This window comes from Nycticebus coucang, chromosome 5 (assembly GCF_027406575.1).
Source record: "Nycticebus coucang isolate mNycCou1 chromosome 5, mNycCou1.pri, whole genome shotgun sequence".
Lineage (NCBI taxonomy): Eukaryota > Metazoa > Chordata > Mammalia > Primates > Lorisidae > Nycticebus > Nycticebus coucang.
The window spans coordinates 134,367,027-134,381,892 of record NC_069784.1 but is presented as its reverse complement, the minus strand read 5'-3'; the positions used below and the strand labels follow the sequence as shown (position 1 = coordinate 134,381,892).

Sequence of the window (14,866 nt, the reverse complement as noted above, 5' to 3'; positions counted from 1 at the left end):
TCAAATCCAGCCCAGGCCTGCCAAACAATGACAACCACAACCAAAAAATAGCCAGGTGTTGTGGCAGGCGCCTGTAGTCCCAACTACTTGGGAGGCTGAGGCAAGAGAATCACTTAAGCCCAAAAGTTTGAGGTTGCTGTGAGTTGTGACACCACAGCACTCTTACCAGGGCAACATAGTGAGACTGTTTAAAAAAAAAAAAGGAAGAAAGCAAAGAAAATAAGAGTTCATAATAAGCCTTTATTTTGCAACTTATTATAATTTGGAACTGCTTTTCATAGATGCTTCTCTCATGTCCAAAAGAGGGGAAGAATTTAATCCTTGATTTAAAAAAAAAATACATACAAGGGGAAGAGGTTATGATTTTAACTATAAATATTGTCCCACTGTGATGTTATTGCTATAAACTGCCAAGTTGGTTGTCTTCTGGATGCTCTTTTGGTGGCTGTCACAGCTGATTAAGTTTCATCACATTCCAAACAATGCTTCTAATTTATTCATAGATTCTCCGAGGTTCCTGTAGAGCCACACCACCTTTTGTCATGGCACTCTTTAGTCGTCTTATCTGGTTTGAAGATCAGAAAAAAAAAGAAAAGGTTACATCAATACTACAAAGAAGCTCAAAATAGTTCGCTTTCCAAGAGACAGGAAAAATAAGCTCATTTGTTCTTGCTAACTTCCCAGCTTACATTGGTTTCTCAGAAAGTGATTTTGTTTTTTACTATTATTATTATTTTTTTTGCAGTTTTTGGCCAGGGTCAGGTTTGAACCCACCACCTCTTGTATATGGGGCCAGTGCCCTACTTTGAGCCACAAGCACCACTCCTATTTTTTTTTTTTGAGACAGAGTCTCACTATGTCACCCTCAGTAGAGTGCCGTGGTATCTCAGCTCACGGCAACCTCAAACTCTTGGGCATATATTTTATAACTTGCTTCAGCCTCCCAAGCAATTGGGCCTATAGGTGCCTACCACAACATCCGGCTATTGTTTTTTTTTTTTTTTTTTTGCAGTTTTTGGCCAGGGCTGGGTTTGAACCTGCCACCTTTGGTATATGGTGCCTCCCCCTCCCCCCCGGCTATTTTTTTTGTTGCAGTTGTCATTGTTGTTTTGCAGGCCTGCACCCTAACCCCTGAGCTATGGGCGCTGAGCCTCAAAAAGTGATTTTAATAATGACATAGGTAAGAAAAAAGGAAATGTGGTATCAAGTATCAGCAGAACTTTAAAATATATAAAATTTTATATAAATTATACAAAAATATTATATCAAGATATGAAGTACAGTGGCTGACATCACAGAATATAGAATCAGTCAACCTGTTTGAAATTCATCATAAACTAATTCCAGGTGAGTCAGTCTCAGTTTATTGATATATAGCAGTGATTTTCAACCAATGTGCCATGCTATAAAAATTTTTAAAGATTATTAATTATTTTCAAAAGATGAAAAAGATGTTCAAAACACAGTTAAGTATCATGGTGACAAAGCTCACGGCAACCTCAAACTCTTGGGCTCAAGTGATTCTCTTCTGTCAGCCTACCAAGTAGCTGGGATTATAGGCCCACCACAATGCTCGGTTACTTTTAGAGACAGGGTCTTGCTCTTGCTCAGGCTGGTCTCAAACCTGTGACCTTAGGCAATCCACCTTCCTTGGCCTCCCAGAACACTAGGATTACAGGCATGAGGCACTGTGCCTGGCCCACTTTTTAAAAAAAGTCTCACTTAGGGTGGCACCTGTGGCTCAAAGGAGTAGGGCACTGGCCCCATATGCCAGAGGAGGCGGGTTCAGGCCCAGCCCCGTACAAAAACTGCAAAAAAAGGTCTCACTTAGTCACCCTTGACACAGTGCTGTGGCATTGTAGCCCACAACATTCTCAAACTTGTGGGTTCAAGTAATCCTCTTGCCTCAGTCCCATGAGTAGCTAGGACTACAGGTGCCTGCCACAACCTCCAGCTAGTTTTAGACACGGAGTCTCACTTTAGCTCAGGCTGGTCTTGAACTCCTGAGCTCAAGCAACCCACCCGCCTCAGCCTCCCAAAGTCCTGGGATTACAGGTGTGAGCCACAGCACCCAGCCAATACTCTTCTTTTTTTTTTTTATCAACATAATTTAATTGTGCCTCGGAAGTTTTACTATAGGTTCAAGTGTGCCATGAGATAAAAAAGGTTGGAAAATACTGATGTATAGAACATAGACACGGTCCCTTGTGGATTTATGTGAGGACTGAAGGAGGCAATGCTGTCACCAAAAGGTCTGATACGCAGAAAGCACTGGGTAAATGGAAGCTGTTATTATGTCGATACTTAACAAAATTAACACAGTATCTTTAAAATAAGTACATGAAAACAAAAATACCGAGTCTGAGGCTGCTTCCCAAGGGGTCGGCTGATAGACCATGAAGTTGATTCCTGCCTCTAAGCATCTCTGTGCCAGCACTCGTCCTACACTCTCACAAGCCACCACATTTCTGGTACTGTAAAGGTGCTTCTTAATAGCCCATTCACGAGTGGACGCCGAAACCGCAACCTGGCCACTCTGATGCTCAACAAATGCTTCTATATGATGCTGAGTCCTTATAACTCGCAACCTGGGGTGAGAGAAGATAAAATGACAAAAGAATCTATCTATCCTAAAGTTAAGTTACTTCAGTGAATACTTTAGGCATTTGCCTAAATATTTCTCAAGATTTCAGCACTGGGATGATTTACTTCAACATATTTAATGTGGATTTTGCTTGGGAAAATATTTTTCTTTACAAGAGTACCTTCAATTACAATAAATAAAGTATTTCCACTTAATCGCAAGTGTCAAGGAGAAATTTATCATTTTTGAAGAGGTGAGTTTTATTTCTACACATTTCTACACATGCCTTCAAAAAGGCATTTTTGAAGTAAATGTGTTTAAAGAGGCAGAGCTAAGTTGCTGATGGTCCACTGTATGAGGATATATTTACTCTAAGCTTTTATTTTCCAGCAAACACTAAAATAAATGTAAAATGGAGCAAAAACTTCAGTGTAAAATCTGAAATTATAAGAATACTAGGCTTGGGTGGCGCCTGTGGCTCAGTGAGTAGGGCGCCGGCCCCATATGCCAAGGGTGGCAGGTTCAAACCCGGCCCCGGCCAAACTGCAACCAAAAAAAAAAATAGCTGGGCGTTGTGGTAGGCGCCAGTAGTCCCAGCTGCTCAGGAGGCTGAGGCAAGAGAATCACGTAAGCCCAAAAGCTGGAGGTTGCTGTGAGCCGTGTGACATCATGGCACTCTACGGGCAGCAAAGTGAGACTCTGTCTCTACAAAAAAAAAAAAAAAAGAATACTAGGCTTGGTGCCTGTACTTCAGTGGTTAGGGCACCGGCCACATACACCCAGGGCTGATGGGTTCGAACCAGGTCCGGGCCTGCTAAACAATGATAACAACGACAACAACAACAACAACAAAAAGAGCCGTGCCTTATGGCAGACGCCTGTAGTCCCAGCTACTCAGGAGGGTGAGGTAAGAGAATTGCTTAAGCCCAAGAGTTTGATGTTGCTGTGAGCTATGATGGCACAGCACTCTACTGAGGGCTATAAAGTGAGACTCTGTCTCTAAAAAGAAAAAAAAGAATACTGGAACATGGGAGAACTTTTGTATAATCTCAAAGTAAGGTAAGCCTATTTAAATGTGGTATCAAGCCATGTCATATGGTTTTTATAAAGGAAAAGTGGATATTTTTCTACGTGGTTAAAAAAGTAGTAAAAGGAAGTCAAAAACCAGAAAAAATATTTAAAACTTATACATTGTTCAAAGGACTGATTTAGGCTGGGCCTAGTGGCTCATGGCTATAATCCCAGCACTCTGAGAGGCCAAGGCAGGGGGATTACTGAGCCCAAATGTTGGAGATTAGCCCAGACAACACAGCAAGATCCCATCTCTACAAAAAAAAAGTAAAAATTAGCTATGTGTGGTCACACACAGTGGTCCCAGATATTCAGGAGGCCAAGACAGGAAGATCACTTGAGGCTAGTAGTGAGGCTGCAGTGAGCTATGATCAATCACACCAGCCTTGGTGACACTTTGCTCAAAAAAAAAAGGCTGATTTATATAATATGTAAAATGCCTCCTATAACCAATAAGCAAGGACCAATAACTTAATGGCCAAAGTATTTGAAGACTATTCACAGGGAAAAAAAATATTAATGACTCTTAAACCCACGAAAAGATGTCTAATCTCAAATGATAAAATGCGTGAACAAGATACTTCATCCCAACACTGTAATCATAAAGGATAATCATCAATAAGAAACTACTTTAGTAAAATATCCATGGAATTGTATTCTATACAGCTAATAAAAGGATGAAATAGTGCGTCATGATGATAATGCTAGGTAACATTTACTAAGCACTAACTATATGACAGGCCTGTTCTAACTGTTTATAGATACAGCTCATGTCTCAAAATAAAACTATTATCATTTCCATTTTTTTTTTTAAAGCTGCCAAAAACGACAGCTAAGTAACTTGAGAAAGATTACAGCTAGTAAATGATGGAGCCAAGGTTTAAGTTTCAGGGTATGGCTCCAGAGCCAAACCATGAAGGCTTTCCAAGATTTACTTGTCTGGTTAAGTGTGTGCTTGGTGGAGTAGAGGGGGAGTGATGAAGCAAGATGCAGAAAAGTCCTTGTGGTATGCTAAGATTTATGACTTAAAAAAATACAAGTCTGGCTCAGCGCTAGCCACATACACTAAGGGTGGCAGGTTAGAACCCGGCCTGAGCCAGCTAAAGAACTGCAACCCCCCCCCCCCCCCAAAAAAAATAGCCGGGCGTTGTGGCAGGCACCTGTAGTCTCAGCTACTTGGGAGGCTGAGGCAAGAGAATTGCTTAAGCCCAAAAGTTTGAGGTTGCTGTGAACTATGCCGCCACAGCACTCTACCAAGGGCAACATAGTGAGACTGTCTCAGAAAAAGAAAAAAATACAAGTGTATGCTCATATACATAGACGTAGACTATTTCTAGAAGGATACGCAAGAAACTATACTCCCGGCTTGGCGCCTGTATTTCTGTGGTTAGGGCACCGGCCACATACACCAGGGCTGGCATGTTCGAACCCAGCCTGGGTCTGCTAAACGAAATGACAACTACAACAACAAAAAAGGCCTGGCATTGTGGTGGGTGCCTGTAGTCCTAGCTATTTGGGAGGCTGAGGCAAGAGAATCACTTAAGGTCAAAGAGTCTGCGGTTGCTATAAGCTGTGACGTCACAGCACTCTACTGAGGGTGACATAGTGAGACTGTCTCACAGAAAAAAAAAGAGAAACTATACTCTCTTTTAGATTTTTTAACATACACATGTACATAAAATACTTTAAATTTACGCTCAAAACACCCAAATTAGAAGAGTCTCACTAGAATTCTCAATGTAAAAGAAAAATAGAAAAACATTAGATTTGGCAATGTGGGTTCTATTTCACATATCACAAAATATTATTTTGAGTTTTTCAACTTTTTTAAAACATATAAGAACAATTTTTTAGTTCACAAGCTAACTTAGGCCCATACTGACCCTTGTCTTAAACCATGTTTTAAGAAGGGGCATGATTTATTATCTTTAAAGTAATTTCCTACTCTTAACAGTCTAAAATTCTCTGATGACGTGGTGAATAGGGCAGACAGGGAAAAAATGAGAAAATAGGTCTCTAATTCTTTAAATGATCTAAATATTAACCGCAAGTAATAGGTTTGGTGTTTCAAAAGATTATTTTAGATTTAAGATCCAGATTGTTTCACAGTTGAGCTACCCACTCCCTTTAACTCCTTCCTATATACTTGTAAGTACACAGATATCACAGCAACTACAATGTTATACCTGTTCCATCTTGCACTAAGAAACTGTTAAGACTTTTGGCGACATGAATGATGCCTATTTCATCTTTACATTTCCTGCATAATGCCTAGCAAGTAATGTAAGTCCAATGCTTGTTGAATAAATACCTCACAAGATTATCACCTCCAACTTGCTTTTATATCTTAATATAGTCCTTTAGAAATATTCCAACAACTCCTCACCAAGCAGATAAGCAAAAGATGAACATCTACATGCTGCAGCACTGTAGTAATTTAGTATCCTGGCTCTGAGATCAGATAATACATGTTTGAATCTTAGCTGGGGCATTTACTAACCCTGTCTTCCCCTAAGCCTTAACTTCCCTGCTGCTGTAGAATGGCAGAAATTATTGTACCTGCTTCATAAAGTAGGTTTAAGGATTAAATAAGAAAATACCTGTAAACAAACAGCATAATTCCTGGCAAATATAAACTGTCTCCTAAACACCATCTTTTTAACAAAGCATTTTATGTCTGTAATAGATTCTTAACTGGTCAGGTCTTCCTTTTACTCCTGCCTCCTTAAAAATTTATTCTCCCAAAAAAAAAAAAAAAAATTTATTCTCCCTAAGAGGCAGAAGGATTTTTAGAAACCAGATTAGTCTGGAACTTTAAATCCTCTCAGTTTCAACTGCAGTGAAATAAAATCTCAAAAGCTCATCTTGATTTACAAAGCTAATGATTTTGCCCCTCCACTTTTATCTTAGGCCACTCATCCCTTTGCTCAGTGGGCTTCAGATACACGGGCCTTTGCGTTCCTCAAACATACCAAGCTCATTCCCACGCCAGCTGTTCCCCCTGATAGGAAAGCTCTTTCTGGCAGATGACTTGGCTTCCTACTTTTCAGATCTCAGCTTTTCCTAGGCACTTGGTTCCCTCTCCTAACATCATCTTTAAACTTCCTCCATGACACCTATTTGTTCCAGCCCCTTCGCTAACGCTGCTTCTACCCACAAGAAGTCGGCTTCCCTAGAGCAAAGCGTCTGGCACGTCGGCTAAACGAGTTAACGACAATCTGTAGAGTTCCGTGCACTGCTCTGTTATCAATCACAAAGGGACTTAATTACCTGTGCCAGAACTCACGGGAGGGCCACACTGTTCTCCAACCCCGCTCCTTCCTGGCTACAGCTAAGAGCTCCAGATTCCGGGGGTTCCGGTTGGTGAACTCTGGGGCGACAGCTTCATTGTCCTGAAGGTCCACTTCAGGTTTCATTGTCGGCTTAGAACTGGTTGAGAGGGCTGCCAACCTATACTCTAAGAAATAGAAACGACCACATGGATCTTTAAAAATGACTAATACGGACAGAACAGACACATTCGCTAACCTGTCCCCATGCACGTCCCTGGCCTTCGGACCCTGGAAGGAGGACGATATATCTGCTTTCCCGCAGGGAGTAGTCGTCACTGACTCTGGTCCTTGACGACCGACCATCATCACAGCGCTGTTAGCGCGTTTATTTTTCGGTAGGGGACGTAGACTATAAAATAGGACTGGCACATCAACTTTTATTGTGCATGCCCTGGGGAGTAAACCGACGGAAGTGGAGCAACTTTAATTACCGGGGTTCCTGCAAATCGACAACAACTTGCAGAACTGCGACTGAAGCGCCATCGCTAGACGATCTCGGACAGAGTCACCTCCTTTTGCTCACCGGCACCTCAGGGGCTACCGGGCGCAGCCATGTTAAGTTAGGGAAACAAATGTTCCTCGGAAAAACCGCTCTCGACCCGGAACTAATAAGCTCAACGCCGCTGAGTGGCCGAGCGAGCAATCTGTTAATGCCTCCACCAATCACCGCTTGCGCCAAAGGGCACGCAGGCCTCAGAGCCCTCCAACCCCCTTAGCAACGCCCTGGCCCCGGGCCTGGGGCATCAGGCCGGATCTCGTTCGTGTTGGGAAACGCTTTGTACGTTACCACCTTTGGGGCCTCTAGTTGCAGGGCTTACTAATAATCACCGTGAGGCCACACACCGCAACTGAGCACTGGAAGAAACGAGGCGGAGCTGGGGGCGGTTATTTTCCTCAAACCAAAAAGGCCCACGGGAAAACCGCACCATCCCACCCAGGTTCAGACCCCGCAATCTGCACACGTGATCTCTTGAACAAAGCTAGCTGACCTGCGCCATGAGCCCCGAAAAAGCGCCTCTGAGCAAGGAGAAGGAGGCAGATAAAACGCGAGACTCGCTAAAACCCAGCTCACCCCGCCCTCTCTTGTTACACTTCCAACTCCAGGCTCCGCCCTTCCGACCACCTTTTCTAGAAGGCACTAGAATGTCCGAACGCGCCTGCGCCGGGAGACAGTTCAGCCGAGCACTTCCTACCTCCCAGAAGTCGGATATCCTGGCTTCCGTTCTCCGCTTTCGCGCCCTTCTCATTCGCTCTCTAATTGGTCAGAGCCAGCCCTTTTCTGGTCCCTCATTTCCGGCATATTTTCGTCTCTCTCCTTCTTCCCCCGCCTTTTGCTTTTTTCCCGCCAGGCCTCGCGGTCGGGCCCCGGAAGTGGAGCAGCGGGCGGGGCGGTGTTACCCAGAAGCCGCCGCGGCGTCCCTCGGACTGCTCCACATTGTCGTCTCAGCTGTTGCGGCCGCCGCTTGGCTGAGAAAGCAAGCTAGTGGTTATCCGCGGTCTGGGTAGACTTCGTCGCAAACCTGCCGCGAAGATGGAGGGGCCGTTGTCCGTCTTCGGGGACCGCAGCACCGGGGAAGCAATCCGCTCCCAGAATGGTAGGGGCGGGCGAGGCCTGTGCCGGGGCCGCGGGCGGTGCGCGCCGAGCTCTCTGTCGGGTCGGCCGGCCGGCCGGCCAGTGGCACCTTTTCTTTTCCCCTGCGGGAAGGGTCCCCGGGGACCCGCGGCCTGCTGCGACCCACCCGCAGTTCTCGCGGGGCGGGGCCGTAGCGCCCTTTCCGCGGAGGGGGAGAATCCCGAAAACTCCGCACGTTTTTGAAGACTGCTCGGGATGGGAGTGGACGTGGGTGTCCGGGGTCAGCAGTTGGAAAAGCGCTCCGGGCCCAGGCTGAAGCTCGGTACTGACACGTGCTAGCCACGCCTGGAAGTTCCTTTTGTGTAGATTCTAATTAGGTGGAGGTTTATCTCAACTTCGGGGCTTCGTTTTATGATCATTAACTACAGGGAAAGACTAGATTCAGCTAATGCCAGGAGGGCTGTGTCAACTAATGAGATGAAAATGTGTCAAATATTCCATGAAACAAGTGTATGGTGCCCCATGATCATATTGATGTACACAGCTATGATTTAATATAAAAAAAAAAAAGAAAAGAAATGACAACAGAATTTAGGTGACTTGCGAATTATTCTCTGTCAGTTGTCAATGGTAGTCGATGTCGGGGGCTCAGATGTCCAGATCCAATCGTTACCTCGCCTGTCGTTGACGGTGTCTCGTGGTAAAATTATCTGGTAAAATGTCAAGTGGATGTATTTACCTTCGTAAACATTAATACGGGTTAGCATAGTTTTTTTTTTTCTCTTTTCTATAATACAATGTGAATGGTAGTGCATTTACTCAAAGTATATGGCTATCAAGCTTAGTTTTGAACCTTAAAATTTTTTTTTTAATTGAACAGTTTTACATAAAAGCACCTTACCTGTTGGATTGTTTTTTCATGTCTGATTTAAAAGAGATTATTCTCAATGAAGAAAACCCTGAAGTGAAAGAAAAGGTTGATGTATTTTTTCCCCCCAGTATGAAGTGGTGTAGCATGAAATTGTAGTCACTGATTATTTAATTATATAGCGATGAACAGCATACTCAAGATGAATGTTACTAGTTCTCCCCAATTAGATTTTGAATAGGTGATTTTTAAACATTTATTAGAATATTTGTAGATTTGGAAAATTCAGGGGCAGTTGGAAGTCATTTTCTTCAGGCTGAAATGATTGTCCTTTAGCGTCGTGGATTTTTCTGATCTTATTTTTTGTTCATTATCTCCAGTTATGGCTGCGGCTTCTATTGCTAACATTGTGAAAAGTTCTCTTGGTCCTGTTGGCTTGGATAAAATGTTGGTGGATGATATTGGTGTAAGTACGCCTGTTATGTTGCCACAAATCAAAAAACATCTTACAGACTTTGCTGTGTTATCCTGGACATTTTTATTAAAGATGTATGTACAGGCCATGGCTCCTGCCAATAATCCTACCACTGTGGGAAGCTGAGACAGGTGGATTGCCTGAGCTCACAGGTTGGGGACCAAACTGAGCAAGAGCAAGACCTCACCTCTAAAAATAGCGGGGGTTGGGGGGAGGGTCATAGTGGGCACCTCTGGTGCCAGCTACTTGGGAGGCTGAGATAAGAGAATCGCTTGAGCCCAAGAGTCTGAGGTTGTTGTGATCTGTGATGCCATGGCACTCTACTGAGGGTGACAAAGTGAAGCTCTGCCCCCCCCCCCAAAGTATGTGCATCATAATGGGCATGTGTTAATTTCTGTGTGAGTTTATTATTTTTTTTTCCCTGCAAATTTCTTAGGATGTAACTATTACTAATGATGGTGCAACCATACTGAAATTACTGGAGGTAGAACATCCTGCAGCCAAAGTTCTTTGTGAGTTGGCTGATCTGCAAGACAAAGAAGTTGGAGATGGAACTACCTCAGTGGTAGGTATTCACTTGGTAGAGTGAGTACAGAAGGGCCATTAAAAAAAAAAAGAATTTAGGGAGTTGACGTTTATAATTATCTAGAGGAAAAAGTTTTACTAGTTTAGGGAAAAAATATTTTTTATATTTTAAATACTGACAAACAATTTTGGGATAAATTGAAAGGATAAGAAAGTAATTCAGTTTCTCCAAAAGAAGCAGACAGGGTTTTAAGTCTTCTACATTAAAAGGTTGTGGTGGAGTGAGACGGCTCATGCCTATAATCCTAGCACTCTGGGAGGCTGAAGTGGGTGGATTGCTTGAGTTCAGGATCTTGAGACCAGCCTGAGCAAGAGCAAGACCCGACTCTCCTGAAAATAGAAAAACTGGGGGAAGAGGATCACTTGAGCCCGAGAGTTGGAGGTTGCTGTGAGCTATGATGATGCCACGGCACCCTACCCAGGACATGGCATGAGGCTGTCTCCAAAAAAAAAAAAAGTCTTTTTTTTTTTTTTCTATCATCAACATTATAACAATGGTATTCAAGGCTCTGCTCTATGTTTTGCTTGAAGAAGTTGAAGTTTCCAAGAATCTATTGATGTTCAGCAAGGACTTAATGTGCTTTGTGAGATTTTATTTTTCCAGTTTCTAATAATGAGTTATTCTTTCATCACCATTCTGGTCAGTAATATCTGATGGTTTTTAATGTTTTTACACATGCATAAAGTGTATTGAATGTCAAGCAAACTTAGAGCAATGAATGTTTTCTCAACAGGTTATTATTGCTGCAGAACTTCTTAAAAATGCAGATGAACTTGTCAAACAGAAAATTCATCCCACATCAGTTATTAGTGGCTACCGACTTGCTTGCAAGTAAGATTCTTTCAGAGAAATTTTTTTACTTGATTAACAGTTCATTGATGTTTTGATTCATGATTAAATTTTTATTTGAAAACATTGTGTTTTAGTATGTAAGTAGTAATATTTGACGTAAGAACCTAAAGCTGGTGTCTTGTCCCATTTGACTACCACATTTTCTCCTAATGGTAGATTTTAGTGGCTATGCTTATGGGATAGATTAAAGTTGCCATGATCTGAAGGAGGAGGGTTTTTCAGTGTCCTCCTTCTATATGAAATGGCTGAACAGAAAGTTAACTGCCTATGACACTTTGACACTGTGTTAAACATGATAAAAGCAAAAAGTTTGAATATCAAGTTTGTGTTTTTCTCCCATTCTTTTAAACAGGGAAGCAGTGCGTTATATTAGCGAAAACCTAATTATTAACACAGATGAACTTGGGAGAGATTGCCTGATTAATGCTGCTAAGACATCAATGTCTTCCAAAATCATTGGAATGTATCCTTGTGGTGGTCTAATAAAGTTTAGGCTTTTTGAAAAATATTGTTATTTTTATGGCATAAAATATAAAATACCGATTTTAATCAAATTGATGATTGCAGTAGAGGCAGGCAAATGATGCTATATTGGAATTGCCTGTTGAATTGCCTGGTTTTCTAGGGTGAAAAGGTAATGATAATTAACATTCTGATGGCGTAAAAAGTACTTATTTCTTTGATGAATGAAACTATTAAAGTTCCTTCAAATTATCCTTGATTTTAGGTGTACCCTTTGTCTCTTCCATGTCATTATTATCCTTAACTGTTGACTTAGAAATGATGATTTCTTTGCTAATATGGTAGTAGACGCTGTGCTTGCTGTTAAATACACAGATACAAGAGGCCAGCCTCGGTATCCAGTCAATTCTGTTAATATTCTGAAAGCCCACGGGAGAAGTCAGACGGAGAGTATGCTGATCAATGGCTATGCGCTCAACTGTGTGGTGGGATCCCAGGGTAAGGTTCATTCAGGATTTGATTATAGAATAAGATAACTACAAGTTAAAACTAGCTTTCTTTGGGTTGCATGTAGTGTACCTTTTGTAGCTGAAAGCATATGTGTGTGTAACATGTTAGAGTGAATGCAAATGGAAAGAAATAATGTACATTTAATGCTATTTTTTCTAAGGTTAAATATAGTAAGTCATAGTTTAAATTTGTATTACATATATAATTTAGTATTTTTATGCTAGTCTTTATTATGGTTTTAAGGATAGTTGTATTTTATGAAACACAGCATTATTGTGCTAATTATAAAGGAAGTTAATATTTATGTTCAATTACAGGCATGCCCAAGAGAATAGTTAATGCAAAAATTGCTTGCCTTGACTTCAGCCTGCAGAAAACAAAAATGAAACTTGGTGTACAGGTGATTATTACAGACCCTGAAAAATTGGACCAGATTAGACAGAGGTACGTTGAGAGATTTTTTTTTTAGCCTTTGAGAGGGGTGTTTGTAAATTATCCTTCTGTTTGACAAGGTGTAGTAAACTAAAAAGAACACATGGCATGCTATATCTCATAAATGTATAACGGAGTAAATTACCAGAACTACTAGGTAGCAGAATATGGTATTTATTTGATGATGGTTCTGAGTGTGTCTTGAAGGACTTTAAAAATTGACCGTTTTTAGCTAAATCAAACTATTTTACATAAACTTCAAGAAAAACTAGTGTGCTGGTGTTTTTGTGGTTTTTTTGTAGAGACAGAGTCTCACTTTATGGCCCTCGGTAGAGTGCCGTGGCCACACACAGCTCACAGCAACCTCCAACTCCTGGGTTTAAGCGATTCTCTTGCCTCAGCCTCCCGAGTAGCTGGGACTACAGGCACCGCCACAACGCCTGGCTATTTTTTGGTTGCAGTTTGGCTGGGGCCGGGTTTGAACCCGCCACCCTCGGTATATGTGGCCGGCGCCTTACCGACTGAGCCACAGGCGCCGCCCATGTGCTGGTGATTTTATAAGAGGGATTTAAAGTGATAAAACTTAGGTGAAAATTGGCCTTTTGGTGGAATTCAGTTTTTATGAGTCTATTGATAGTAAAGGTATAAAAGGCAGAAATCTAATTTGCTCAAGCAGTACAGAGCTTGGCAGTATATAGTATTGACTGTAATGCTGGGTTTAGGGGGTACAGGTGGTGGTGGTATTGATTGCCGTGCTGGTCCTGAAGATAGTTTGACTTCTGCTAAAGGATTTTGACTGCCTTCTTGAACCATATCAAATATTTTTAACAGTTCCTTGAAATAGTAAACAGTTTTAAAAGGCAGTTAAACCAGACCTACAAAAAATCTTTGCTAAAAGTCAGGATCATCTTTTATTTATTTATTTTTCTTTTTCCTTTTTTTCCTTTTAGGATCATCTGTTAAATCTATCTGAAGAGATACTCTCTTTGTCCTTCCTTCCTGATAACAGAGTGTCCTTTCTTCCATAAACGCGCTCTCTACAATAAGTGTTTCAGAGTGTCTTCCTTTGCTTTAAAGGGTCGTGGCATTAGGAAGGTTGAGAACCATTGCCTTAGAGCCTTACCACTGACATCTTTGTCATTCGCACCTTCGACTAACTCTCCTCTCTTTTCTAGATTCCAGTTGTAGCTCTCCTGCCCTTAAGTGATAAGCCTCTTAACACATCCTGCTCTACTTACTCACTATTCTTCCCCATCTCTTTATGACCAGATGGTATGAGAGTGATTTGCTCAGAATTATTATTTTTATTTTTTTTTTTGAGACAGAGCCTCAAGCTATCGCCCTGGGTAGAGTGCTATGGCATCGCAGCTCACAGCAACCTCCAACTCCTGGGCTCAAGCGAGTCTCCTGTCTCTGCCTCCCAAGTAGCTGGGACCACAGGCACCCGCCACAACGCCCAGCTATTTTTTGGTTGCAGCCATCATTGTTGTTTGGCGGGCCTGGGCTGGATTTGAACCCGCCAGCTCAGGTGTACATGGCTGGTGCCTTAGCCGCTTGAGCCACAGGCGCCAAGCCTGCTCAGAATTATTGCTGGGTGCTTTTCTTCGCATCACCTTGTCTCCCCTGCTCTCCATTGCAGGACTGCTTGTTTTAGGTCACTAATGACCATGAGTGTGAAATTTAGAAGACTTTTCAGCCTTCCTTTTATTTGGCTTTTAGCAAGCCTTTGACTACTTTTTGAAATGCTTTTCAGGGAGGCATACATCTGTCTGATTGCTGCATAAGCATCTCAGCAAAATCAGTATGTCTAAAACTGAACTAATTCGTGATAATAGCCCATATCCACTTTTGACCATCTTAATGATGAGGACCTCTCCATTTAGGCAGAAAAACTAGGAAATCTTCTTAATTCCTCTTTTCTTGCCTAATAGCCATTCTAATCTGTCTCTAAGATAGTTTAATTTCTGCCTACAAATTATTTTTTTCTGCCACCCCACATCTTCAAATTTAATTTACCAACTTTCTGTTTTCTTGCCCATCTTGCAGACAAACTGAGCTAGTCAGTCTCAGAGGAGCTTTTCCTTCTTCCTTCATCTAAATTATGCTCCTTCGTGTCTTAGT

General features: G+C 42.0%; 2 protein-coding genes and 1 non-coding gene across 6 annotated transcripts in view; 2 read left to right on the top strand and 1 right to left on the bottom strand.

Moving 5' to 3' along the window:
• Positions 1–225: 225 nt before the first annotated feature.
• Positions 226–8,302, bottom strand: MRPL18 (mitochondrial ribosomal protein L18). 4 transcript variants are annotated; one of them, XM_053592254.1, is made up of 4 exons: positions 8,181–8,302; positions 6,926–7,112; positions 2,357–2,588; positions 226–565 (listed from the first exon to the last, which is right to left on the bottom strand). In XM_053592254.1, the coding sequence occupies exons 2-4, from the start codon at positions 7,069–7,071 to the stop codon at positions 494–496; spliced, it is 450 nt and encodes a 149-aa protein (XP_053448229.1). In that variant the 5' UTR covers positions 7,072–7,112; positions 8,181–8,302; the 3' UTR covers positions 226–493. The 4 variants fall into 4 exon arrangements, with proteins under 4 accessions (XP_053448229.1, XP_053448228.1, XP_053448227.1 ...); XM_053592253.1 differs by lacking the exon at positions 8,181–8,302 and adding an exon at positions 7,977–8,080; XM_053592252.1 differs by lacking the exon at positions 8,181–8,302 and adding an exon at positions 7,419–7,576.
• Positions 8,303–8,379: 77 nt separating this feature from the next.
• Positions 8,380–14,866, top strand: part of TCP1 (t-complex 1) — an 11,703-nt gene continuing 5,216 nt past the window's right edge. Inside the window, exons 1-7 of the mRNA XM_053592247.1 lie at positions 8,380–8,582; positions 9,809–9,894; positions 10,340–10,468; positions 11,223–11,320; positions 11,694–11,804; positions 12,120–12,301; positions 12,631–12,757. Of these exons, the coding sequence (XP_053448222.1) occupies positions 8,519–8,582; positions 9,809–9,894; positions 10,340–10,468; positions 11,223–11,320; positions 11,694–11,804; positions 12,120–12,301; positions 12,631–12,757 (797 nt within the window). The 5' untranslated portion in view covers positions 8,380–8,518. The remainder of the gene's footprint in view (positions 8,583–9,808; positions 9,895–10,339; positions 10,469–11,222; positions 11,321–11,693; positions 11,805–12,119; positions 12,302–12,630; positions 12,758–14,866) is intronic.
• On the top strand, positions 11,461–11,600 carry LOC128587044 (small nucleolar RNA SNORA29). The gene has a single exon (XR_008380475.1). It is a non-coding gene; the product is annotated as a small nucleolar RNA SNORA29 (small nucleolar RNA).